The following is a 26,308-nucleotide window of genomic DNA, read 5'->3' on the forward strand; positions in this document are numbered from 1 at the left end:
CCCCCCTGCTCCTCCGAGCCCCGCTCCCCCGGCCGACCCGCCTCCGGGCACCTGCGGGAGCAGCGCCGGGAAACCGCCCGGCGCCTCCCCCGGCCTCCCCTGCCCCCAGGACAGGCCCGGGGCCGCGCTGCAGAGCCCCGGCTACCCTCCGCTCCTGCTGCCCTGCGCTGGTCCCCGATCGCCTCTCCTGCGGCGAGCAGCCCGCTCTGGCGGCCGCTGCTCGTCCTGATTTGCATAACTTAGCTTTTAGAAACGAAGGCCGCCGGATGGCAGCGTGACGCGGGCGCTGTGCAAGCACCGAACCGTACAAAAACACTGTTCCCAAATAACTGCTCTTTCTTGACGAAAGAAGCACATGAAGTTATGGCGGGGTTACTCGTTACTTTCAAAGTCAGCTCTTCCTGTAGTGCTTCCTGTAGAGCAAACGAAGTGTATGCGATAAGTGCTACCTCCTGCTGCTGCTTATGCTGAAGGAGAGGTGGTATTTGGGTGGAATTGAATGGTGCTTTTCACCTATAGCACGCCATGTCTCCTCTTTTAGAGATTATAGTCATGTGAAAAGTGTTGCTGTAGTACCAGAAGTGTTTTGACTTCCTATTGTTGCTAGTACTGTCTTTGATTTTGCTGAATTGTTTAACGTAGTTAAAAAGAGGTCTTGAGACCTCCTTTACTTCTCTCTAGCTTTTTTTTTTTCTTTTTTTAATGCTGAACACTTTCTTTCTCCCTAGACTGTTCTTAACTGTTACTTGACTTTAATTATAGACTGCCTTTTCTTTAGGTGGATGAAGTTCCCGATGGAGCAGTAAAGCCTCCTGCAAATAAAATGCCTATTTTCTTTTTTGGCACCCATGAGACGTAAGTCCTTTATATTTAAAGGTCATATTTTTTTTTCATTGTACAATGCTGTGGCAAGAAGTTAAAGGCTTGTAGTGTATTTTAAAGTATATATTTCAGAGGCAGACCAACTCTTCCTAAATTAGTCTTTTAGACAAGGCATGCTTCTCTTTAACATTTGCTTAAGCTATTTAATGGAATGGTAGACCATAACTATACCACATACACTTTTCTGGTCAGAAGAAAACAAATCTGACCCACGGTGGTATGACTGATAGATTTTTCATTCTTCAGTAATGGACTTCAGTCCTAGTCCTGTATATCCTCAGAATTCTCAAAGAATATTCTCAATATATTCTGAAGGAAAGTGAAATGAGGAGAACAGTGAAATAAGGCTAAGAACAACGAAATAGGCAAAATTTGAGAAACAGACATATACTCATATATTGGGTTTTGGCTTTTTCTCTGGAAGGGTCTGGGGATATGGGCATTGGGTTTTTATAATATCTGGAGAGAAAAAAGAAGGAAGTGCAGTTAGCTTTATTCTTGTCAGCCTGCAAAATATTTATCTTTGCGCACTTTCAGCATTTTCCAATCATAGAACAGTTGCTTTGAGGGCCTGTATTTCTTTCACTGTTAGCTTTGGTTGTAAATAAGCTGCATCTTTTGCAGCTCTGTCTTTCTGAAAATGATCATGTTACTTTATAGCATGACTGGTTGTCCTACTGTAGATTCCTAAGACTTCCAATTCAGTGCTACGTTTGTAGTCTGTGTTAAAAAAAAAAACCAAAACCTCAAACCACAAAACCCCCCAAAGAATCCGATAAAAGGTGTTTTAAAATTTGTTTTTCTTAATAAAGTAGTAAATGGTATGTAAGCAAGCCAGAGACAGAAATTGTGTAAACAAGTACTCTTGTTTCTTGCATTTTGTGGAAAGGCCTTGGGTTTTTTTCCTAGTACTTTGCAGCTATCTTTTAGTAAGCCATGCTAAGACAAGATACATTGACGCATTGAATTAAAACATCCTCTGCTCTCTGACATTACTTATTACTTAGTTTTTCTTTAAGAAGTGATTTCCCTGTGAAAAAGATTTCTATATGCTTGGCTCAAACACCCATGCATTTCTTTAATTGTTCTCATCTTTCAATGGCTCAGTTTTTGTAGTTTTGGGTTTTTTGTGTGTGTATAGTTTTGTGGGTAAAGAGGGGTTCCTGGAATTTGATTCAAGGTTGCAAGGTTTGAATTTTGTCCCCTATTTTAAATTATAATTTTAAACAATGCAGCAGGGTACCTTTTTTCTTACTTTATATTTTTTTTGCCCAGCTGAATTTTTCTTGGCAACTGAAAACACAGTAAGGCTTTGATCCTGTCCTTGGTAACATGTGTCTTTCTGGATTGTGCTGGGGTTTTGTGCAGTTGTCAATAAGTTCAGGGATGCAGACTGAATGTAAGGGAGGCAGAAATAACTCCTTATTTAAAGCTTTAAAAATACATTTGCAAATTTTGAGAAATGTCCTGGCCAGTTTTAAATTTAGCTTAGTCTCTTAAGACATGCTTGGGTTTGGAAGTTTTCTTTTTTTTTTTTTTTTTTTTGGTGGTTTACATGGGTAAATTTGAAATGTCTGTTCCTCACTCTAAAACTTTATTCTGTGAGAATATCAAACTGTGACCTGTTTTTTGTTAGGCTGTAGGTTTAGGGTTACTACATTTCAGAGATCCATACAATATAAGAGAAACTTCTTGTCTGTTTCATACACACTGTAAAATACAGGATGACCCAGGTCCCAGCTGTCTTGTGGCATTTGTTCTTTAAGCATATCACTTACGTTGTGCTCCTTAGGGTGCAGGTGCAGCAGGTGAAACTCCTGTGCTTCTTGATCTTACTGTTGCTTGCAGCAGATACCTGTAAGTAAGAATAGGAAGGAGGAGATCAGGTCAAAAAGGAGAATGCTGTTCGTGGTATGTAATTCCATTTAGGTTTGTAGCTGCAAGTAGCTGTGATCCATCAGGAATTAGGTAGCGCTAACAATTTTCTGTACTTTTTAATGGGAATTAAAATAAATTTGGTAAACTTGATGCCTGCTGTGCTCTGCTGAAATCTCACAGTTTGAGTTGCACACCTAGATACTATGTGCTTTCACCATGTTAGTAGTCTGTGAACATATACAGGTACACATGTCTAGTGTGCATATACAGCCAGTCTAACTGTAAGTAGTGACACCTCTGCAAATCCAGTTAGTGAGTTTAATCATGCTAAAAGGGCCTTCCGTCTAAAGGATTACATTTTGTAGCTGTGTGAATGGTTACTGTAGGAAAGGAGCTATGGGGAAAAATGAAACTAAGACTGGCTTGGGGATAATTCTTACTTGATTTTTAGGAACAATATTAATGCAGTTTTACAGATTACTATAAACAAGTGTAAACTTGTACTTTGATTGCTATTGATTTTGTCATAAGTTTTGTCAAAGCAGAACTAAATGTGTTGCTGCCTGTGTGCGCTGAGCAGTTACCTGCTGCTTAAAGTATGCTTTGGGAGTTGAAAGCTTGTTTAATTTATTTCCATACTGTCTTAATGCAGCAACAGTGTCCTTTCCTAAAAGCGAGTGTTTTAATAGAAGCTTTATTTGGATCTGTTGTGGCCGTAAATCGCATCAGTGCAAATTTTGGTTGGTCACAGACAAAGGGAAAGTCACACTGAACTCTGGTTTCTGGACCCTATATACTAGGTTAATTTCTCATCATTGGATTTTCTTGTTCCTTTCCGTTTCTGGTACGTGGGAATTCAGTTACAGCAGCCCAATAAGCTGCATGACAGTCCTCCCAGTAGCTGGTTCCTGGTGTTTTTCAAAGCCTGAGCAACAAGGGTAGAGGCTTACAGACCTTGGAAGGATGTTTGTCTTCAGGAGATAGAGAAGAAAGGAGTCAATGTTTCCTGTTTTTGTCTCTCCAGCTTTGTTTGTCACCTTTCCCATCCTTTTGGTCTGATTGAGTAGGCTTTGCAGGTGCATGTTTCCCATACTGGCTGAATCCTCTCTAACCATGTGTTGCAAAAAGGTGGGTGATCTGCAGTATGATCTGTCACAGTGGCTTCCTTAATGCTTTGTACACATAGTGAGTGTTGTACTGCTGAAGTAGGAAAAGCTTTCTAGATGATATGTCCTTTTCTGTTTATAAGGGTGTAAGACTCAAGTAGCTCTTCTAAAAGTTGATGAAAACAGGAGAGTTGAGCTTAGAAGTGTCTGTTTAACTTTTCCATGAGGTGGTACTTTAGAAAGCAAGTGTCTGCAATTCTTCAAACGGTTGGATCTAACACACATACAGTCAGGCAAAGCTGTGTCTAGGCACGAAGTCAAAACAAGAATCTACCACTGAAGTGTTGTCTTTTTCTGTTAGCAGCATATGGATTGCCACAGTGAAATCCTAACTTGAAAGGTCATGAAAGTAGAGCAGGAATTAGAGTCTTTGTTCTTCAGCATAAACCAGAATATTGCTTTTCAGTAATATGTTACCTGGTTTTCCCAAGTCCAGCTTAGAGAAACTAGTAATGTGGATATTGTGACTTCGACATATGAGAAAAGCTACTAGGCTAAAAGCTTTAGTTACACAGCTTACAGTAGGGGTAGTGCTACACAGGAGTGTTGTTTGTTTATCTGACAAAGGTACGCAGGCAGTGTTAAGACCTCTACTACAAGAGTAGCTTAAAAATTAGATTGTTTTTAATGTTTACTTCATGAAAAGGCTTGGGGGAGAAGCTTAAAATAAGGAACAGTTTAAAGTTTTTATTGGTTAAGTAAATCAAGTGATGAGGTCCTGTTGTCACACACTGAAAAACTAGTGAATTAATGCTGAATTACATAGCATACTTACAGACGTGCGCAGTCAGTGTATTCATATGTTGCTTTTTTGTGTCCAATACACTAAAAATTATTTTTATATTTTCTATTTTAAGTGGGTTATTTCTGAATTAATAAGTTTGAAAGATTTTCATTGTTAGCTTGGAGCCATTTCTTCTTCTTTAAATTGTTCTCTTGCCTTAGGTTGTCCAAATTCCAGGTTTCTTCATTCTTAACGTTTAAGCCTCTTTTTTTTCTAAGGAAGCAATTGCTCTTTCTGTTTGTTTAGAAGCTACTCCCTTTTCAGTTGTTCTGGATCACAGTATTTGGTGGTCCTATCAGCTACAATCTTAAGGTGCAGCATGGGCTGTTTCTTGCCCAGGCACTCAACACTCTGGGAAGGAGGGGGGCCATGTATGTGGTGGCAGTAGTGAAAAACATGGGCTTTTGAAGGCAAAAATTGAGAAATTGAAGATGCTTATGCAGCAGAATTAGTTGTTGCAGTAGTAATGAATTTCATATCTTAATAGCACTTGGTGCTTACTTCTCCTTTGAAAAAACTGACCTTTTAAAACATGAAATTCTGTTATTTTTGTTCCTTCTCTCCTTAAGGGCATTTTTGGGACCAAAGGATATATTCCCTTACTCTGAAAATAAAGATAAATATGGTAAACCAAACAAAAGAAAGGGTTTTAATGAAGGGTTGTGGGAAATCGACAACAATCCCAAAGTGAAGTTCTCTCATCAGCAGGTAAGTTATGCAGAGTCTGCAAATCTTTGTTGCTATACTGTTGGGTGGGGGTGGGGGGGAAGGCAATGAGTTTCCCTGCTGCAGGGTAATGAATTATTGCTGTTGTACACTGCAGGTTAGACCAATTTTTTGTATGTTTGTGTTATTTTTAAAAAATTATTTTATTTTGAATTGACCTCTAGTATTAATAGTGTGAGAAAGATGGGTGGTGTTTAACTGGGGATATCTGTTCCTTATAGTAGGCTCATGAGCGATGCTGTTGACAGTTTCAGAGCAAAAGGCTAAAAGTTTAACACTTCTTACAGTACAGATAAAGTTTTACTTGTAACTATATATATATATACTTGCTTATTTGTACTTATAACTGTATGTATTCCTAAGATACTTACTTTTGGAACTTTATGCTTGAAAAGTGGTAGTTTTTTGGAATCTCAGTCACTCTGCTTCTTTCTGTCCTCTAAACCCAAGTGCTCTTCTCCACAAGTATCCTTGTAAGATCTCAGTGCTTTCTTAGCCTACAGGCTTTTCCTTCTAGTGCTTGGAAGCAATGTAATGCTGCCTTTTGCCCTCAAACTATCACGACTTGATTCAATTTTTGTCCATCAGTAGTTCCTCATTTCTCGCCGTCCTGGTAAATCTTACCAGGCTTTAACTGGAGCTATGCCATGCCACTCATAAAAAGACCCAAATTTAATCTGAAAACAAATAAATTGTCTTGATCATTTTGTCTTTGCTTACCTGCTCTGAACATTCTGTAGCCTCTTGGTTTTGCTATGTATGGTGGACCCTGATCACGTACTGGGGCCTCTAGGCAGTGCTGCAATAATAATACAAATAATTGGTATCTTTTGGTATTAACTTGCTGCTTAGATGACATGCCAGATTGCCATTTCAGCACTAGTTAATCCCTGATTCGTAAGGTATATGAAGCTACTGTGCTTCTAGTTTGAAGGAGAATGTGGATAAAGAGTTAAGGAGTTTCTGAAGTAGTCAAGAGATAAGATGATATACTCCAGATGTGTGCTTTTTCTGCTCCAGGATATTGTAAGATGCTAATCCCCACATCACAGTGGGAAGGACTATATTAATAAGGGACAGATTCTTTCTGCTACTGTAAAATAGGAGTCTGTATACCTTCTCTCTGTTTTCTTCGTGACAGTTTAGGAGACATGCTTCATGGATGGCTGAGGCAGTTGTGAACCATAACTGAGTTGCATGTTACCAGTCATTCTAAGAAGGTGAAAACCTAGATATAAGCAATCAGTAGTAACAAGCTTGTCTAACATTTTGTTTCACAGCAGGAATCAGTAACTTCAAGTAAGCAGTGGTCTGGGTTGCTTTCATAGCATCTCAGACATTCCTAAAGACATTTCCAATTGGAAGTACACAAAACATGCTGCCAAGAGATGCATACGGACTGTTTTCTTAGTCTAGCAGTTTTTCTGCGGGGAAGTCCTTTCCACCTTTTGAGTTCCATTCAGATACTTCACTTCAGCTTCAGTGACAGCTCGTTCACAGGCTCTTTCTGGGCACACCTCAGGTTTGGTCTGGAGCCATTGAGTTGTTATTTGCCATTTTTCCCCATTAGTTTTTTTTATTTAAAGGAAAACTTTTTCTTTCAACAAGTCGTATTTAAAATCTGCTCCTATAAGTGAATGTTAAAATTACCGGAAGAAGAAACTTCTCTTAGTAGGATTGTTTTAATTGGAGTACTGTGTCCAGTTCTGGCTACTCAGTACAAGACAGACATGGACATAGTGGGGAGTCTCATGAAGGGCCATGAAGATGAAGGGACTGGAGCATCTCTGCTATGAGAAAAGACTGAGAGCTGGGACTTTTCAGCCTCAGGGGGCTCAGGAGTGTTCTCATCAGTGTACACAAATAACCTGAAGCAGAGAGACAGAGTCAGGCTCTTTTCATTGAGTGACAGGACCAGAGGCAGTGGGCATCAGCACAGGAGATGAAATGTAGGAGGTTCCCTCTGAATGTCAGGATGCACTTATTCACTGTGAGTGTGACCGAGTGCTGGCACAGGTTATCCAGGGAGGTTGTGGAGTCTCTGTCCTTGGAGATATTTAGAAGCTGTCCAGACATGGTCCGGGGCAACTGGCTCTGGGTGGCCCTGCTTGAGCAGTAGGGTTGGACCAGATTGAATTACAGAATGAATGAAGTAATGCAGTAGGCTTGCACAAATCTTCTTCTGAATTCTCACCTGCACTTTAGAAATCCTGTTTTGATAGCCTCTCTTTCTGTCCCGTGCTATGCGTTGTTAAAAGCAGGCTTTATTCGGAGCAAATCAGGCCATTAGGATTTAGCCAGCTCTTGTTTTTACTTATGGGCAGTTCCTGTTGGTGCTAAGTAGTATGTCTGCAAATGGCTTACTAGATTTGACATTCTGTAAAATAAATCAGGATGTAAAGCAGGCAGAGTAAGGTTTCTCAATCTGAAATAAAACCACCAGTAAGGGTTTACTTCAGAGATAGTTTCTTTGAGCGTCTTTGATGTCATGTAAATCAGTTGTGGATCTTCCATATTTTTTCACAAAGCACTACCTTTTTTGGTTTAATTCTTAGAATTGAATTATTATGTCACTGTTCTGCCAAGGATTATAGATAAGATGGAGGAACGTTCCACTTTTCCAAGAATAAGAAAATTATCATATCATATTTGTTTTTTGTTTTGGTTTCACCTGTTTCAGCTTACGTGCTGAAATAAGCTTTGTTTCTTCAGTACTTTGCAGGATAACATACAGCTTACAGTGGTGAGACTTCAGAGGTACCATATTTCGTGTCCTTGTTAGTTCCCTTGGCATTTGACTACATTGCAGCTTCATGAGGATGTTGCCTTAGCATCCAGTTCTCAAAGCCGGAGAAACAAGTGTGTGCAGTTTCTCCCTCGTAGTAATACGGGAGGGATGCTTATCTGCTTGGTAACAGCCTTTGTGGCTGTTTTAATCTAGAGCTAAGGGGTTTTTGAAGGGTAGGGCGTCTGGATGTTTTAGTCAGGGAGGGAAAGGAAGTTTGAGCACTTGATGTAGGTATTTAGATAGTTTTACTGGGAGTTTATGGGGAAGTTTGCACCTGTTTTAAGGGTAGCAAAGTGGTATAAATGAGCTTTTGAGGCCCCACCTTCCCAACTTTGCCAGAGAGAGGTATGGCACGGGCAACAAAACATTAATGTTGGGGAATTTGGCACAATTTAGCCAATTCAGATAAGCTTTTTGTCAGCAATTTTGGTAACGAGAAACAAAGGCAAACAAACACTTGGCTTGGGCAGCTCCTTGTGTGCCTCATCCTTCCCACGTCCCTCCTGCCCTGGCTTTTCTTTTGCCTCAGTGTCCCTCATGCCCTGCACAGGTGTCTTGTCTGTGCATCAGCATCCTCCTTCCACAGCATCTCTCCTGCCCTTCTCAGGCAGCTGCTCTTCTCTTCAGTGACGCTTTCCAATAGTTGTCTTGGCGGAGGTTGTGGGTCAGTTTGCCTGTTGCGGAGCCAGCTGGGGCCAGCTGTCAGGGGCTCGGGGCAGTCGCCGGCCGGGCTCCTCACAGGGAGACACCTGCCTGCCAGGTGCGTTCCCTCCCCAGCACAGTGTGTGAGAGAAGACCAGTGTAGGCAGCGAGTGACCGTGAAAGTGAAGACAAGTAGTTGGTTATGAAGACTGAGAGGAAAGGTGACGTGCTGATAAGTGATAAGTCACTGATAAGTGAAGATGCTATTTTTCAAACACTATTTTAAAGTGGAGTAGTGTATTATGACCTACTAATATGTTGCAATATTCACTATGTGTTGGTGAATGGACAGATTTTATTTTAGCTGAGGTGTTGGAGACGAATGAATGTATCTTAAGGTATTCCTTGATCCTGGTATTTGATCTCCATAAAACTTGTTGATTTTAAAAAAAGGTTCTTGGAGTTAAGCACAGTTACTGGACAGTAGCAGGGAAGACAGTTTAGTTGTCAGAGCTTAAAAATTCAGGCTGAGAAGATAATTCTGGGTTTGGCCACCCAGCAGATAAGGTCAGAGGTGGGTGAGTGATCACGCGGAGATGTTGGCAAAATCAAGCTTTTATTCTAGATACAAGATAATATTAAAGCGACAGGCTTGTCAGCTATTCATATAGATGGATTCACGTGCAATTTTTTTTTCTTTCTGTCCTTTCACTGGGCATATTTTGTCTTGATAAGTCCTTCTGAGAGCCACGTTTTCTGTTTAACTGCCAAAACTGGCTGGAATGTTCTGAAAGCAGTATTTATACTTCACAGATGTTGCTTGTAACTGCTAGTAAGGGAGGTAGAGGGCAGAAGGGAGCCTTGTGGCTTAGGCTTAGATCCAAAACCACTTCCTCAGTGGGGGAAAAATTAAATGAGTCAGGGGAGTTCTGCCAGCCTTGTTTGAAGGAGCTAATATCTGAGAGTGGGAATGCCATCCACAATGTAATGGAATAAAAGAGTGTAATTTTGGCTTTACCTCCTCTATTTTCACGTTTTTAACTTTTAATTCTTTAGCCTTTTTTTGTCTGCTTGTGTCTTCTGGAGCAGGTAGTTGGCTTACGTGGCATTGATAGCTTATTTAAAAATGCTTTTCTTGGCAGTAGCATCACAAGTTGTATTTAACCAAAAACAACCTTTTTTTTTTTTAAATGTTACATAATAAAAACCTTACATTGCAATATTTTTAGTGTGAAAATAAGTCGTTATAGCATTGGAGCTTGAAAGTTTGATAATGAAAATACAATTTAAACTGAAAAGTGTGGAAATTAATGAAATAAGATATATTTTAATATTCTTGTAGCTTTGAATAGAGGTTCCTTAGGATGATGCTTTCTTCAGTGATGTACAGGTGGCAAAACACCTCTCAGTATCATTATTTTGTAATTCAGGAAGGGATTTAGCTCTCATTTTTTATATTTTTGAATTAAAGTCCCATTCAGCCGTTAACACCCCTGTCAAAGAAACTGTTCAAGAAAGCAGTCAGGAGCCTGCTGAAGGGAGTGAAGAAAAAGCAGGAGCCAAAAGAAGAAAATCTTCTGTCCCAAAAGTAAGTGACTGGATTTGTGTTTTGTTCTACCAGAAACATGTGTAAGTCAAAACTGTATTGCAAGGTTTTTACTTCAGTACTTTAAGTGTTTTACTGTTGTAACTGCTTTGCTTTTGCTTCTTTTCAGGCATACATACAGGAATATTTTTGTCCTCCTGTATTCCTTTCAAGGTCCTGCCCATATTTTTGAAAACTAATTTCTTTACCGGTCTATCTTTCTAAACCATAACACACTTAAACTAAATTTGTACAGTACTACCTAGGCAGGAAAAGGTGGAAATGATCATGAAGATTTAGCTTTAAGCTTCCCTTTCTGTTTTTGAAGACTTTTTAATGTCATAGGGCAGGTATGACTGTCGTTTTCAATTATGACAGTTTCTGTTGCAAAGCTTCACAGAGCACTAGGTTCTGTCTGGGCTGAAAGGGTTTCTCAGTGTATTTGCCAGAACAGATTATAAGAATCAGTTTGAATTAGGCCATACTCCTAATGGACTCATCAGGTTATAAACAGATATAAAGGATTTCATAGCTGTATCAAGTGAACTCCGAGTCAGGAAAGTATCTGTGAGTACTTGGTATAGAGTAGTTTACACAGAGTTTAGCTTCTTTTGTAGGTGTGTAACTCCCATAGAAACCTTCTGAAACAAGGTTGTGTTTTCTTTAAAGATGTTGTATTCATAATAAGAAGGTGCGTTTCTGTATGAAACAGCTTTGTTTCAGCTTACTGGTGCTGTACATAGCTTGTACTTTAAGAAGTGAACCTTCCCAGCTTACTATACACTGAATGATATTAGTGTAGCACACTGATTTGAACTTGCATGTTTTTGTTTGTTCATATGGGGTTATTTTTAATATGGCATGGAGGAGATGTTATGTTTCATCTCTTCTCAGTTTTTTTTAAGGAGAACAGAATCCTAAAATGACAAAAATTGTGGTGCAGGTGGGATTGATACATTTATGGTATCTCATTTATTTTTAACTCATTTCCAGAAATTACTACTCTACAGGATGAGCAGTGCCCTTAAATTAAGTGTCAAACTATGTTGAATAGACTTGCCTTAATTCTGACCATTTTCCATTTTGATTATTTTCAAAGATTTAATGTAGTTCTGTGTAGTTCTCTGTAGACTTTCCTTTAGTATTGATTCACAGTTGCAGCTGAAGAAGTTGCAATGTGTCACATAGTAGTGTATGTTTCTCATGTAGGATTAGTGTCTAGTAGCTGTAATAGCTTGTTTTTTCAAGAGGAAAAAAGACCTGTGGGGGGAGAAAAATTATTGTACTGGTAGTACACTCATAGATGATGTCAAGAGTTGTTTTGATGAGTTGGAGACTGCAGAGTTATTGATGGGTTATTTCTCCCTACTTCTTACTGGTTAAGAGTGTTCCTTAATTTAGTGCTTCCACATGTGGAAAGTCAGTGTCATTTGGGTTGTAACAACTATACTTCAGGAGCACTCTTCAATATGTAATTTCCTGGTAGCATTAGTAAACTAGCACTGTTCTTCCTTCTTGCCCATGCACACTGCTGATAAAAGCATTTGTTCCCCAGCATTTGCTGCTGTAAGGGGAAAACTTCTTTTAAACCAGACTGGTTCATCAGTGTGCTTCACTGTGAATTTATGCAGCAAGCAGCATGTGCTAGTGGGGATGGCGATGACTTACCTTTCAGGAGAAACATGAAGTTTGCTTTCAGGGTATGCTGAGCTGGCACCGTGAAAGAGAAACAGGAGACATAAGAGCCAGTTAAACACAAAAATGGAATGAAAGATCCTGAACAGGTCCTTTTACATATTACTCAGAGTACAAGGCAAAATACAGAGTAAACTTACCCTCACTCCTTTTGACATTAGTGTAGCTATAACATTCTTTTAAGCAGTCATTGTACTCTTCCTGTGGTTTTAGTGTACCAGTGTTTCTTCTGTCTTAAAATTGTAATCTGTAGAAAGACTCAGTGGTAATACATGTCTTCAAGTAATAAGAAATATTGCATGGTAGCCTTGTACCTGAGTTGTTTTATTCAATGTTGAAATTTTAACAACTGTAGCTACTTTAAAGGGGAATTTCATAAAAGGTGCTTGCAAGTGGGACAAGGCAATAGTATTAAAGCTGGGAGAATGAACTGAAGAAAAAACATACACATACATAGGCTGCAAGGAAGTGTTGGTTATTTTCAAGTAAATTATTACAAACCCTTGATTTTTCAAGGCTTAACTGCTCACCTAAACCAAAAGCTAGTAATTTAAGGTTTAAAAAATCCCCAACCAAACAGGAAAAAGGCATGGAATTGATTACACCAATTATCACTAATTACTGTCTTCAGATGGGATAAAACAACTTGTTTGTCGTCTGTTCAATACGTTAAGTCTTTGTTTAGTAGAGTGATATTCTTTGCTAAATGTGGCCTGTGACTTGGATATCCATTTGTATGTATAGATACACACAATCCAAATGAATCTTGAATGTTAACATGAGCACTTCTAAGTGCTCATGTAATAGCGATATGGTAAAAAATTAGTTACCGTGAAGACAAAGTAGAATTGAAGTTCCATGATAGTATATTGCTGTATTCTGACCTGTTCTGACAACCACCTGCAACTGTGTGCTAGAGAAAGTGGTCCTGCCTTAGGCTTTTAATGTGTACTTAAGAAAGGAGTGTATCTACAGATCTAAACTATTTAAAGTGAAAAGCAGCCTGATGGTTGTTAGCATGTTCTTTTAACTATGAAATAATACTTTTTTTTTTACTATGTTGACTTCCCTTTGCAGTTACTACCTAAAGGGGACGACTTACCTACAGAAGCTGAAACAGAGGAAAAGGAGATGGATACTTCAAAAGAAGATGATCTACCTTCTGAAAAAAACAGTAAAGTAGTATGTAAAACTTTTTTCTATGTACCAGAGAAAGCTTTAATAGTAATGTTGATTGGTGTGAATATGTTACTGAGTACCAAGAAGCTACAGTTATTACTAATGTGACAGTCTCAGGAGCTGTTTAATTATATAAATATTTGTATGTGTTTATATTGAAGCTTTCATCGGAGAGGAAACTTCTAGTCTGGCTTGTCTGTAAGTCCAGTTGGAACAGTGTGGTTTTTATCACATACTCTGTATTGCAAATTTAGATGACTAGATAAAAAGTTCAGACAGACTAAAAGATGACTACATACCTTTATTTAAAAGAGAATATTATTTAGTACTTATTTCTTCTTTCAGAAAAAATCCTCATTACCAGCTTGTCAGGATTTTAATAATCAGGAGTTGTCTTCATATATATTATAGGATTTCTGTCTAAATTATGTGCTAGAGGCTTCAGTTGTGGGAAAATCTTGAAATAATTAAAAATACATCTTTGTTTTGTTAAGACTCTCAGCACTATTTTCTAACTTCACAGGATGTGGTGAAAACAAGTGACACTTCTCTTCCTAAAGTTGCTAGGAGAGGAAGAAAAAGAAAGGTAACAATATGTTTAATTACTTCACCTTGCTGGAATTTTTGGATGTGGTGATACTGGATACTATTTTCTTTAATGACAGATTATGCGTAAGTCGAAGTGCTTGATAGCCTCCCTCCCCCCATCCAAATGGCTGAAAGATTTATGGGGATGAAAGTTTTCCCAGACGGTGTTTTGCAAGACTTAACTCTGTTTGAACTTCATGTGGAGTAGGGAGTTCCCATCTTCCCAAACAGTCCATTGCAAAAAAGAAAAACTAAGATACAAACTCTTGCTAACAAAATATTCTGGTTTGAAGCACTGAAAAATAAATTTTTATAATATTCATCACACTCAACTAACACCTGAAATACTCTGCCTTTTCATGAAGCTGTGACTTTTGTGGTCTCTTCAACCTGGGGATAATTTGAGTTACTTTGAAAAAGGCACTTCCAGCTGCTTGCTCAGCATGCTGCAGCATTCGTGTTCCTGTGGTCACATGGCAAAGCAGATCAGGGTACTGACCCAACTGAAATGTAAATTGAAGTGGGGCAAAGTTTAATTTTAATTTGAAACCATTTAACTTGTAACTTCAGCGCTGACAGCAGGGATGGGATGAGTGCAAAGAAACTGTGACCTTAGTATGTTTGTCACAGGTAAGTAGCATGCAGAGCATCATTTGCTTCACAAAAAAGAAGGATATGTGTTCGGATGCTCTTACAAAAATTACTTGAATATTTTAAAATATAGTTTAAAGAATACCTTATTTTTTAAAAAAAGGTAACTTTTAAAAAGTAAACCTAAAATAAAATTCAAAGAAAGCTAGCCTGAAACAGCAAGAAGTCAAAAGCACGTCTGTGACTATGCATACTTGTGATTTCAGCTTGTAAGGAGAGAAGCCTCACGGATGACACACAAAAAAGAATCTCATTCTTTACTTTTTCAAAAGCCACTCAAATCTTGTGGTTTGGTGGTTTTTTTTTTGTTTGAGGTGGGTTTTTTTTGACATTATAAGGTACTGCAAGGCTAAGTCAACTTGCGCTGTCACATTTACTAGCTTCAGCTGATAGACTTCGTGTTTGGCACATACTGTGTGTGGCAAGGGGGCTAACCAGAAATTTGCATTACTACAGGCCATTGCTGAACAGAAAAACCTAATATTTCAAGGGATGTGGTATGTGTTTGTGGGTCAGAAGAGAGGGTTGGCTATGCAGTTACGACTTTGAATGCATTTCTTATTTGCCTTAAGAAACACAGTGTTTTCTTTTCCTGGGATTGTAAAAAAGCATTCTAACAGGTACTTTTCTGTCTTGATTTAAACAGTCTTTTTGAAGACTGGTGGAAAGCAGAATTAATGAGAGATGTACCTCTACTCTCTTCTAGATTTAAGTTTGCCTGTGTTATTTAAAATGGTCTTTTATTATAGGTGCCCACAAAGAATATTAAGGTAAATATGTATTTGCCTGTAACTTTTTTGTTGCTGCTAGCTAATGGTCCTGTACCCAGGATACCAAATTTCATGAATATTTTCTCCAGTTGGGATTTTTCTCAACTGTTTTTCGTCTGTGTGTGTGTCTGTGTGTGTGTGTCTGTGTGTGTGTGTCTGTGTGTGTGTGTCTGTGTGTGTGTGTCTGTGTGTGTGTGTCTGTGTGTGTGTGTCTGTGTGTGTGTGTCTGTGTGTGTGTGTCTGTGTGTGTGTGTCTGTGTGTGTGTGTCTGTGTGTGTGTGTCTGTGTGTGTGTGTCTGTGTGTGTGTGTCTGTGTGTGTGTGTCTGTGTGTGTGTCCTTTCATCAAGATCTCCTTTTGTCGTAAGTTCAATCTGACTTTGCAACGTAGCTCCCCTAAAATGACTGTGTAGATGAAGGTCATTATGTCCAGTTACTGCAGGTCAACATACACTTTTTACTTTTCCATTGTCAATAACCAGCTATAGAGCTAGAAGCAGGTGGTTTTTTTTCCTGAATACCTCCATCTACTGGCTTGATACTTCGATGCAGCTAGGGGAGATGATAGTATCTAAAAGAGTATTTGTTTATGGGGTGCAAAAGCCTGCTTAAAACTGTGTTTTGGCATGCTGTTATAGTGATCTTAATACTTAAAAAATAATCTTTTTCCTTCATCCTACTAAGGCAGTTTATTGTTTTGAAGATGAATGAGCTGGTTGCAATTATATTAAACATTACTATATCGGGTAGCAATGGTACCTAGAGGGTAAAATTAGTGGTATTTGTGGATTTTGTAACATTACATTTAATCTTTTTTCACGTGTGGAAGCAATAGTGTAATAATATGTTTCTAGAAGCTTAAAACCGTTGTGTGAGAAAGTAATTGAGAAACTGGTGCCCTGTTTTTTCACCTGTGAAATTCTTTCTTTAAATTAGGCTGAAAAACAAACTGAAGCTGAGGAAGCCGCAGCAGTGATGGTGGCAGCAGCTCCTGTGCTAGTGTCTCCAAAAGTAAGCCCCAAAAGAGGAAGACCAGCAGGTAACTTCAAAAGACTTTTTATTTTTTCACCACAGAAATACCTTAGAAGAATTAGTCGGGGAGCTGTCTCTTTCCCCTAAAGTGCTATAGAGTATTTTCTCAAGCCAAAGGCAATCTTTGCTAACAGATTGTAATGAGGAAACGCCTCATCTCAGACCAAAGAATTTAGGACATAAGTCGATTTAAATTCTAAGCATTAATGCTTCGTTCTCTAAATAAGACTCGTTTTGGGGTACAGTTATCACCTTTAGAAAAGCTTTCTTCATAGAAAGCTGCGAAAGTATAGATGTACAGTAAGAGCTGTGCTTGCATTGTTGCTCCATAAAAGCTTATATTTATTAAAGGTCTATAGAATACTTCAGTTGTATTAGAACATCCATAAAACAAAATTATGAGAACTGGGAGGATGCAGCCTGTAGGTGGAGCTCAGAGGACAGTAAAAACAAATGGAGAGCTGGAGGGACTTGTTTAAAAACATATTTAAAGCAGTCTATGGAGATTGATAGACAAATGAAAAGAAGATATAACCGCTTTTCTAAAAATGTATAATTAGAACCATTTGGTGATAATTCTGCAGTGCTTGTTTGTTTCAAAGTAGCAATGATCTAATTAATTGGAATTTTTGTGGTAAGCTCGCAGATATTCTTGAATTGATCATCAGGACCAGAAAACAGTTCTTGCAGCAGTTAAGTACATTGTATGAGTGTCTAGTCTGGGAAACAAATAATTTATACTTACCTGTACCTGCTGACAATACGAAAATAACTTTCAGAAGGTGCAACCACAGTTAACTAGACTTAAATTATTTTTGCCTTGGAAGCTGTGAGGAAATTATGTATTTCAGCTCCCTTCCCCCTCCCCTCCCTCTCATTACATGTACTAAATGTACTTTTTAATACTTCTGTGGTTTTATCTACAATTTTTTGTTAGTTTTTTTTTGTTTGGCTTTGGTCTTTTAACTATTGTATGCGAGAGGAGGAAAGGATCTAGAAAAGATGCTGTCACCCCCTGTATAAAATGCCTTTTTATAAGATGTACTATGCAGCCTTTTCTGGTGGTGATACAATGCATGCACCTCTTGCGTAACAGTGCTCCATGCTACCACCACCAGTACTTCCAAACACTCAATATGGGGTTTCCTAACCATGTGTGTACACTGTGTATCGGACAAGCACTTGAAGGATATAAGTGCCAGGAAATCAGACACACTGTCTTATTCCTAACAATATGGTGAATCTGAGGAAATGAGAAGTTTTTCTCTCTGCTGTGGTGTAGTGGTAGAACTTCTTGACAGTGGTTTGTTATCAAGAAATGTGATGGAAGCCCCATGATAAATCTAAAACTACTGGCAAACAGGCTGTGTAAATGTGGACACAGAATGACTTGCTATTCTCTAATGCCAGACTTGTTCATATAAGTTACGCAACATGTGAAACATCCTGACTGCAGAGAGTGCAAAAAAACCACAAGAATTGGTAATTGGAGCCTGTGGCTAAAAGACCAGCAAAGTTTAATATACCAATTAGCTAAAAAAACTACCAAAACTTAAATTTTTCAGAGAGATCTTGATTAAAGTTTGGTACTTGAAGTTTTTATAACAGCAAAGTTAGGGTATGTATATTTTGATTTAAGTGTAGCTTCTGTCTATTGAGTAAGAGCTTTCTTCATAGACGAGGAGCAGGTGGTGGCTGTGGACTAACCTGTTTTTTCTGTATAAATTCTAGCTTCTGAAATAAAGGTTCCAAAACCAAGAGGAAGACCCAAATTGGTGAAACCACCTTGTCTTTCAGAGAGTGACTTGTGAGTTGATCTGTTTTGTTTCTTAATAAAAAGCTTCTTCATTGTAAACCATGGTGTTCCTTATGTTAAGACTTCATAATTAGTACACAGTTTCTGATAGGTTTTTGTGCCTTTAGTGTTCATTCAGTATGAGTTTCTGTTTGCTTGGATGCTCTTACTCACAGGTCAGAGAATTAATACGTAGGAACTAAAGGTAGTACCTTTCTGGAACAATAGCCAAAAGAAGTTAACCTTCCTAACTTGTGACATCTGTGCAAAATTCCTTGTAAAATTTTATGCTGGGTGAAGAAGAAAAGATATCTATTGAGAGAAAAGACAAGATCATGCAAGACTAAAATATTGTTTGTGGGGTTTTTTGGTTTTTTTTTTTTTGGTTTTTTTGTTTGGTTTTTTGTTTTGTTTTTTTATTATTATTTTTGCTTCAGAAATCTCCTCTGTTGGAATTCCAACACTACTTGTTACCTAAATTTTGTTTTTACCCTCTTTGGTTCTTTTGTCAAGTCCTTAGTGGTTCTAGTAACTGAAGGAAAAGTTGAGCATTAGCATAGTCTTCTACAGATCAGCAGATGCACAGTTTCAGTATATGTACACCTTAAACAAATATACTTTATAAAACTAGTTTACAGTGTATGCATCCTTGGTTCTGGAGACGTGTGTGTAGAGAACTTCTGAGCATTAACTTTGTTTTTGATCTATAGACGTATTAACATTAGCTTTGTTAGGGCCTCCATACTTTTTTTTTTTTGCACAGGTAGTGGGCTATAATTTTAGAAAAAGACCAAGTATTTTTTGAAGAGTCATTAAATGAACTGAGAGTAAACTAACTTCATAATTTTTAATATTCTGTGGTAAAAAAAGTCAACATCCTGACTTAGTGAGTTTAAAACATCACATTCTTCTGTAGATACTGGATATGATGCCTAAATACTGTTCATGTTTTAGTGTTAATGAGGAGGAGAAGGCAAAGAAAAAAGGACCAGAAGAAAAGCCCAAAAAGCAAGGGAAAAAAGATGAAGAAGGTCAGAAGGAAGAGGAGAAATCAAAGAAGGAGTTTGACAAAAAGGAAGGAAAGAAAGAGGCTGAACCAAAAAGGAAAAATGCTGCAAAAATGGGTTCTGCATCAGCTTCTGATTCTGAAGATGATGGAGAAGAACAAGAAGGTGACAAGGTACAATTTTGCTTTCCTGATCTAATTGTTACAGAGGACAGTAACTTCAAGAACTCTCGTCAGTGATATTAATGCCAGATCTTAGTAAAGTTTGGAGCCCTGTGTCTGGCAGATACAGACATACAGAATAAAACTGCAGAACTTAATTTGTCAGATAATTATTACAGGAACTTCTTTGGTATTTTCTAAGACACTTTTCAACAAAAGATTTAAATGTAGCAGTTATTTATTTTGTCAGAAGGCTTCTTCCATCTATGTTCCTTGGAACACAGACTTTTTTTGCCTTGGGCACGTCTAAGAGAACATTCGGCTTGAAATAGTTTTTGAAAGGTATAAAGCTGTCCCTAGCCAGTCATTTGGAATGTCTTCATTTTTCTGGTGCTTAGGATATTTGCTTTCTATTAGAAAAGCAAAAAGGGAGAAAGGACTAAAGTTCAGAACTTATCAGCGTGTGGAAGTCTTGTATTTAGTTGCAGGGAAAGCCAGTTCTTGTAGGTTGTTTCATGAAGCAGAATTGCTTCAAAGATACTTGGTGTAGGGAGGGTTACCTGTTCACAGAAACAATAATCTAATAATCTTGCTTTTCAGTAATCTAAAGATTCCTTTTCTTTTTCTGAACCTAAAATTCTGAATAAAACCAGAAGAAAAAAGGGGGAAGAAGCTTTCAGGCATCTCATAGAAGGAGTATTGTAAGAGGCCAACATGAGAGAGAAGTAACAGAAAGAAAGCGTAAGCAAGAGGAACAGACAGAATCTGAATCGTGAGTATGTTTTAGCACATGATGTCTGCAAGTTTTAGGAGTACTGAAAGGAGGAGTCAATACCTGGAAAAAATTCCAAACTGGTTTGCACTGTGTTCTGTTGCTCTTTCCCCCCACCCTTTTTTTGTCTATTTTAACTTGTTTGTAAGTGGAGAATAAAAAGCTCCCCTAAACCAGTACGTTCTATTGTGGGAGGATGGGAAGAATTGAACCTAGAAATTAAGCTATGTCTGTCTTTCAGTGACTTAGAATTTCTAGGAGAAGACAGCTGGTGTGTTCTGTGTAGAAGTAACCTAAGAGTATTCACGTGAAAAGGGATCAGTATGAAAAACTGTTAAGGACAGCCTGTATTTTTCTTTAAGTCTTGGATACATTAGAATGAGAACTGGTAGTACCTATTAATCCAGCATTACAGATTTTAGTTCAGGTCATGGAATTCATAGAGTTGCCTAGAAAACAATTCCTTCTCTGGCAGCTGGAGCACGTACTATCAGACAGAACAAGGGAAAAATTAAGAATTTTTTCCTGGCTTTGAGTGATACCAAGAGCAGTCTGCATTCGGAAGATAAATTACCACAAATGAATCAAGCATAAGAAGGGAGAGAAAATCCTGCCAGAAACTGGGGGTGGGGTGGGGTGGACAATAGGAAGAAATCTGACTCATTCTCAAGAGCTACTCTGCAAATGGGTGAAGAACCTGCCGCCATGAGAGATTGATGTTCCCATCCCCAAAGTTGGAGGGAGGGTAGAAGAAAGGGAGAACAAGGTAAAAGTTTGGAGAATACGGAGGAGGAGGATGGTCCCCTTCACCCGTAACAACAAAACTTTACCTTTTTCACGTTCTTTAACAAGAACCTAGTTTGTTTGGTGTTTTTTATGCTCTAGTCCTTTGTTCTCCTCTTCTTCCCGTTTCTCATTCTCTGGAAACCTAACATAATACTCTACTTGCCTTCAGCAAACCAAAGCATTTCCAGCTCCAGAGGTACTAAATTGTCCGTAGCATCTTTGCAGCTCTTGATATATCACTATTTAAATCTGACATATGCTGATGGATTTCTGCAATCAAACTGTCATATATTGATTTGGTTATAATAACCAAATCTCCTCTACTTTTAAATAGCTGTCATATTTTATGCATTAGAGTGTAGAAAGAGCTTTGTTCCAGTAAGATAAAGGAGTAGTAGTTAATGCATAATGAATTTAATTGTAGCTCATGACTAATACCACAAAACTCAATATTGATAAAAAGTAAAAAGACTTCTTTTTGTGCAGTCTGTCTTCAAGTTCTTCTACTAATACCCTGAATATAGGCTGATACCTCTTTATGGTTCCTTTTCTTGTCAGCATAGTTTCCATTTTCTGGTCTTCATGTAGCTACTTCATTTATACTTAAGTGTAATAACAGCGCTTTGTACACTGTTCTGTACATATGCAAAGTTTACATGTACTGTATAAATGGCATGAACTTATGCTGCCAGTTGAAGTAAAATAGTCTTATGTAGTTGGAAACTGTTGATTCTGTAACTGGATCGAGTATGAAAGGAATGTGGAAGATGATAGATGTACAGGCCTGAATATTTTGGATGGATGCATATTACTAGGACACGAAGAAAATGAGTCACAGAATATTTAGTCGTGATGTGCTGAAATACAGAGATTCTAAAATGAGGCTTTGAAACCTCTCAGTAAGACAAGACTGAGGAATTGCTATGCAGAGGTTCATGATCTTCTCTGAATAAAGGGTTCAAAAGCCTTTGTTTGAAAGACTTCTGTCTTTGTTCTGTAAACGAGATGGAGACAGGTTTGGTTTTGTTTTTCTTGAGACCCTTTATTTTTAGTGATATAATTAGAGAAAGAGCCAGGAGATTTCAATGAACTTGTAAGAAATCTTCCTTTAGGAGGGTTTGCTTCAAGAATATTTAAGTCGTCATTGACACATTTATGGTCAGTTGTAGGATTCTGATACTGTTATAATTAATTATATGAGAAATAAGTCACAACGTAACTGATTATGACTAATTGATCTCTCCATAGTTCCCCATGGTTATGTAAAATAATTTTACTCTTCTTGCCATCATCTTAAAAATATTCTATTTCTCCATACAGTAGTTCTGTACAATGCCATTTTACCAATTTGTCCATGCAACCAAAACAAAATACAGTTTAGAAGTGTGACTTGTTTCTAAAATGCTTTAATTTGCTGTTTCTAGGGAAAACCGTCTGTCACTATGGAGGATTTATCAGCAGTATGTCAGCTAACTAATTTTGTTGATTTACTTCAGTCTCTGAAAACCAGGGTCTGGCTCTTTGGGTTTTGCATGGTAATGTTTTACTGACATAATACCTCAAAATATTGCATCTCATCTAAAAATTGGGAAAAAAAGACTGAAAAACTCACTTCACAACATTGTAAAAACTTAACATTTTTGACAGGCAGAGTAAAGAAGAAGGCAAGAAAACAGAAGTTAAGAAGACGGAGAAGAAGAGAGGTTAGTTTAAAGAAGCTAGACAGTATTTTTGGTCATCTTAAATTTTGAACAGAATTATCTTCCTGGATAATTTACTGCTGAGGATGGCTTTGGGCTCTCAGTCCAGGGTGCTTGATCCATGACTGCTTCTTCAGATCTGTGAAACAGTGCATTCTTGGTCTTTTACGATCTCTTTCTTTAGTTCATTAGAACAGGTCTTTGCTATTCTCATTTCACTGTCATTCAAGCTTTTAAACATCAATGGTCCCTTTTGTCTGTGAACAAGAAACAAAAGCTCTTGTTCTTTGAACCGAATTACTTTAGTTCCTCCCTGCATTTTTTCTTTTCTGTTTTCTCATAACACAATAGTCTAAGGGACCTCTAGAAAGTATTTTGATGCTACCTGTTACTAAGCAAGAGGCTTGTTCTTCCTAAGCAAGAAGCTTAGATTCAGATTACTGTGGTCTTGCCTACTAACCCAGACTTGCAAACTGACTTTCACAGGGATAAGTCATTCCTTTTTTAGTACTCCCATCTTTAAGGGCAATCCAAACCACTGGCTGTAATTTGTAGTATAGCACAGCTCCAGTAGCATGGACTCCTGTCAACCATGACTGGGCGGGGTGGGGGGAGTATCCAAACTCATCCCAGGTGGATTGGACTTGAAGGAGACTGTTTGCTTGCAGTGTTGTTCAGAATACGTACTACTTCTGTATGAAGAAATCCAAACAGGCATTCAGCATGTGAATTAGAGATGGACATGTTCAGTCATCTTGCAGACTCACTGGTGCATGTGTACTGGGAACATTTTATTTGGGTGGATTTGGACTGTAACTTGAATCATGTCCAATTTACTGAAAACATCCAGGTGTCCTGTCACTAATGGTTTTCCAGCTTTCTAACTCTTAGTATTTATTGAAACTTCCTTTTAACCTGGCCCGCAAGTAGAGAGTGACAGCTATATACTGAAACAGAAAATTACTTTCAGTTTGTAACTCTATAGGAAAAAATTGTGTAAGTTGCTAATAGTGTTCAGTTTTTAAAAGCTGCATACTTTGTTTCTGATAGTAAGCCCTGTGGTGTATCTATGTGTGTGCCTGCATGGTTATCTGATATAGAGTGCCTGCCCAGATTTTTCTACATGCTATATGAAGTTCAGATTTGTAGAAAGGTTTTTACCAAAACAAACCTGCTGTGACTATCAAATATTCATGCATACTTTTTTTAATCTTCAGAAACATCAATGGATTCTAGGCTTCAACGGATACATGCAGAAATTAAGAACTCCCTGAAAATCGATAATCTTGTAAGTATTTTTTAAAAGCTGATTTATTTGTATAATTCCAGTAGGAAATACTTGGTATGCAGGTCTGTTCGTAATTAATATTCTGAGAATGAATGGAATTTTTTCAGTTTGAAAGATAACTGCTGCTTTAATGAGGTTATGATGGACATAAAAAGATCAAAGTCAGCAAGTAAAATTGATTTTGTTCAAAAATACTTCATAATAAATTATTTACCAGAAACATGCAGACAAAATTCTGTCAAATGAAGCAACTGTGTCAGCTCAGCCTGAGCCATGCAGAAGCACCAGAAGGAGTCTGCCACTACCACGCTCATCGTGTCCCTGATGCAGAGGTGGAGGCCCCTATCTACTCACCTCACTCATTGCTGCTGGCACATGGGCAAGGTGCTGGTCCCTTTTTCGAGAAGGAACTTCGAAGGAATGGATAGGACTGGAAGGGAGGTGGCAGGATCTTCCCAACTAACTGGGCCAACAGTAGCAAACTCTTGTTGCCAAGAGGCTGGCCAGCCTGGTTTAAGAGGCTTAAACTAGGAAGAGTAGCTGGGGGGAAAGTGAGGAAGTGGTGGAGCAGGATGGCAATCAAATGATGTAGGGTGATGTAAACAGAATTGGCCTTGTAATCAACAGAATTCCTCAGCAGGACAGGGCTGAAGTGGAATCACCACAAGCATATGCACAGAAGTGAGGAAGTGCTGGCAGCACAGCGTTAAGAGGACTTGGACAGGCTGGAGAAAAGGGCCATCAGGAACCTCATGACATTCAGCAAGGGTTCAATTTCTGCCCCCAGGGAGGAATAACCCCATGCACCAGCACAGGCTGGGGACTGACTGGCTGGAGAGCAGCTTGTCAGGAAATGCCCTGGGGGTGCTGGCGGACACCGAGTTTACCATGAGCTAGCGATATGTTTTTGTGGCAAAGGTGGCTGACAGCATCCTGGGCTGCATTAGAAAGAGAGTTGCCAAAATGTGGAAAGAGGTAGTAACTGTCTTCTGCTCAGCACTGGTGAGACACTGGATTCTGGTTTTGGGCTCCCCAGTACAGCGGAGATGTGGATGTACTGTAGGCCCTTAAGTAGAGTCTGTTTTGTCCACACAGTAACTGGTAAGCAATCTCCCTGTTTTTTATCTTGACCTATGAGCTTTCTCATCCTATTTTGCTCCTCTGCACTGTTGAGGAGGGAGAGGTGAGTGGCTGGCTGGGTGTCTGGCTGCTGGCCAAGGCTCACCCACCACAGTGTTAAATAGCAAACATTCATTTCCAGTGTGGCCTATTCTTAAATATTTTTATTTAAGTCTATGCCAATTCTTTGTCTCAAAATATATTTCACCTTAATTAAAATTTAGAAGGCTTTTACTTCACAACTTAATGGTTTGGCTTAAACAAATCATCCTGTCTTGAGCCAGATAGTAAATTCCCCTAAAACAATAATTAAAAACAAAACCAGAAAACCCCAAAACTCTGCCAAACCTCTGATTCAGAGGTGTAATGGAGCAAGTATCTTGCAGTACTGGGAAGAACATCCATTGTTGAGCTACAGCAAGGACACTTAGATTATCACAATTATATTTATCAAGTAAACACAGTAAGAATTCTGCTGAGCATAGTCCCGACATGTTTGTTTAGGTTTTTTAATACTAATTTCCCTTGAGAACTGGAGCTCCAACTTTATACGAGATGCAGAATGTTAGTATGACTTGTGCTGGAGATGAATCTTGTTAGTTCCAAATGGGAATTAAACAAGAGTAGCTGAAGATAAGGAAATTGAGAACTAAGTATTACAGGAAGAAGACTTAAGTACAGTGGTTCTTAGAAATTATTTAGAAGCTCACATCATTACTTTTGGGTGTCCTGAATACTGTGTCATTCATCAAACTTTTAACTGAAAAATCTGCAAAGGCAGTTCTATGTGTTAGCTGCAGTCCATTAAAGATATTTCGCTGCCTTCTCAATGGCAAGTCACCTGGGGAAAATTGTATGGAAAGACTGACTATGGAGAACAGCCTCAAGCACAGAAGTACTAGAACTGTGAAAGCAGCATAAAGCTCAAGTTTGTATTTTGAAAGTATAAAATTATTTTTTTAAACTTTAAGTTATTCAAACAGCATCTGCTTTTTGTTATGGAAGTAGCTGACAGGCAACTAATAGTAATCTTTGTTTGCAAGTTTCACTGTATAAATTTTTTCTAAAATTAAGTACATAGTCAAATTAAGGATTTATAGGAAGGTGTCATTTCAGGAAGGAAATTAACTTAGTATGGCTAATTAGGGATTATTAACATGGAAGTCTTCAAACTAATTTCTTGTTTATATACAGGATGTGAACAGGTGTATTGAGGCTCTTGATGAGCTTGCATCCCTTCAAGTCACAATGCAACAAGCTCAGAAACATACAGAGATGATTCTGACTCTAAAGAAGGTGAGATCTGCAATGTTAAT

General features: G+C 38.4%; 1 protein-coding gene across 2 annotated transcripts in view; it reads left to right on the forward strand.

The window, feature by feature from the left end:
- The window catches only part of PSIP1 (PC4 and SRSF1 interacting protein 1), a 33,818-nt gene that overhangs the window by 1,021 nt on the left and 6,489 nt on the right, over window positions 1-26,308 (forward strand). For both annotated transcript variants that reach the window (XM_075079156.1, XM_075079157.1), the window contains exons 3-14: window positions 779-855; window positions 5,280-5,418; window positions 10,338-10,454; window positions 13,224-13,328; window positions 13,849-13,911; window positions 16,269-16,371; window positions 18,096-18,171; window positions 19,114-19,339; window positions 19,981-20,099; window positions 22,533-22,588; window positions 23,803-23,873; window positions 26,187-26,288. In XM_075079156.1, the coding sequence (XP_074935257.1) occupies window positions 779-855; window positions 5,280-5,418; window positions 10,338-10,454; window positions 13,224-13,328; window positions 13,849-13,911; window positions 16,269-16,371; window positions 18,096-18,171; window positions 19,114-19,339; window positions 19,981-20,099; window positions 22,533-22,588; window positions 23,803-23,873; window positions 26,187-26,288 (1,254 nt within the window). The remainder of the gene's footprint in view (window positions 1-778; window positions 856-5,279; window positions 5,419-10,337; window positions 10,455-13,223; window positions 13,329-13,848; window positions 13,912-16,268; window positions 16,372-18,095; window positions 18,172-19,113; window positions 19,340-19,980; window positions 20,100-22,532; window positions 22,589-23,802; window positions 23,874-26,186; window positions 26,289-26,308) is intronic.

This window comes from Phalacrocorax aristotelis, chromosome Z, assembly GCF_949628215.1.
Source record: "Phalacrocorax aristotelis chromosome Z, bGulAri2.1, whole genome shotgun sequence".
Lineage (NCBI taxonomy): Eukaryota > Metazoa > Chordata > Aves > Suliformes > Phalacrocoracidae > Phalacrocorax > Phalacrocorax aristotelis.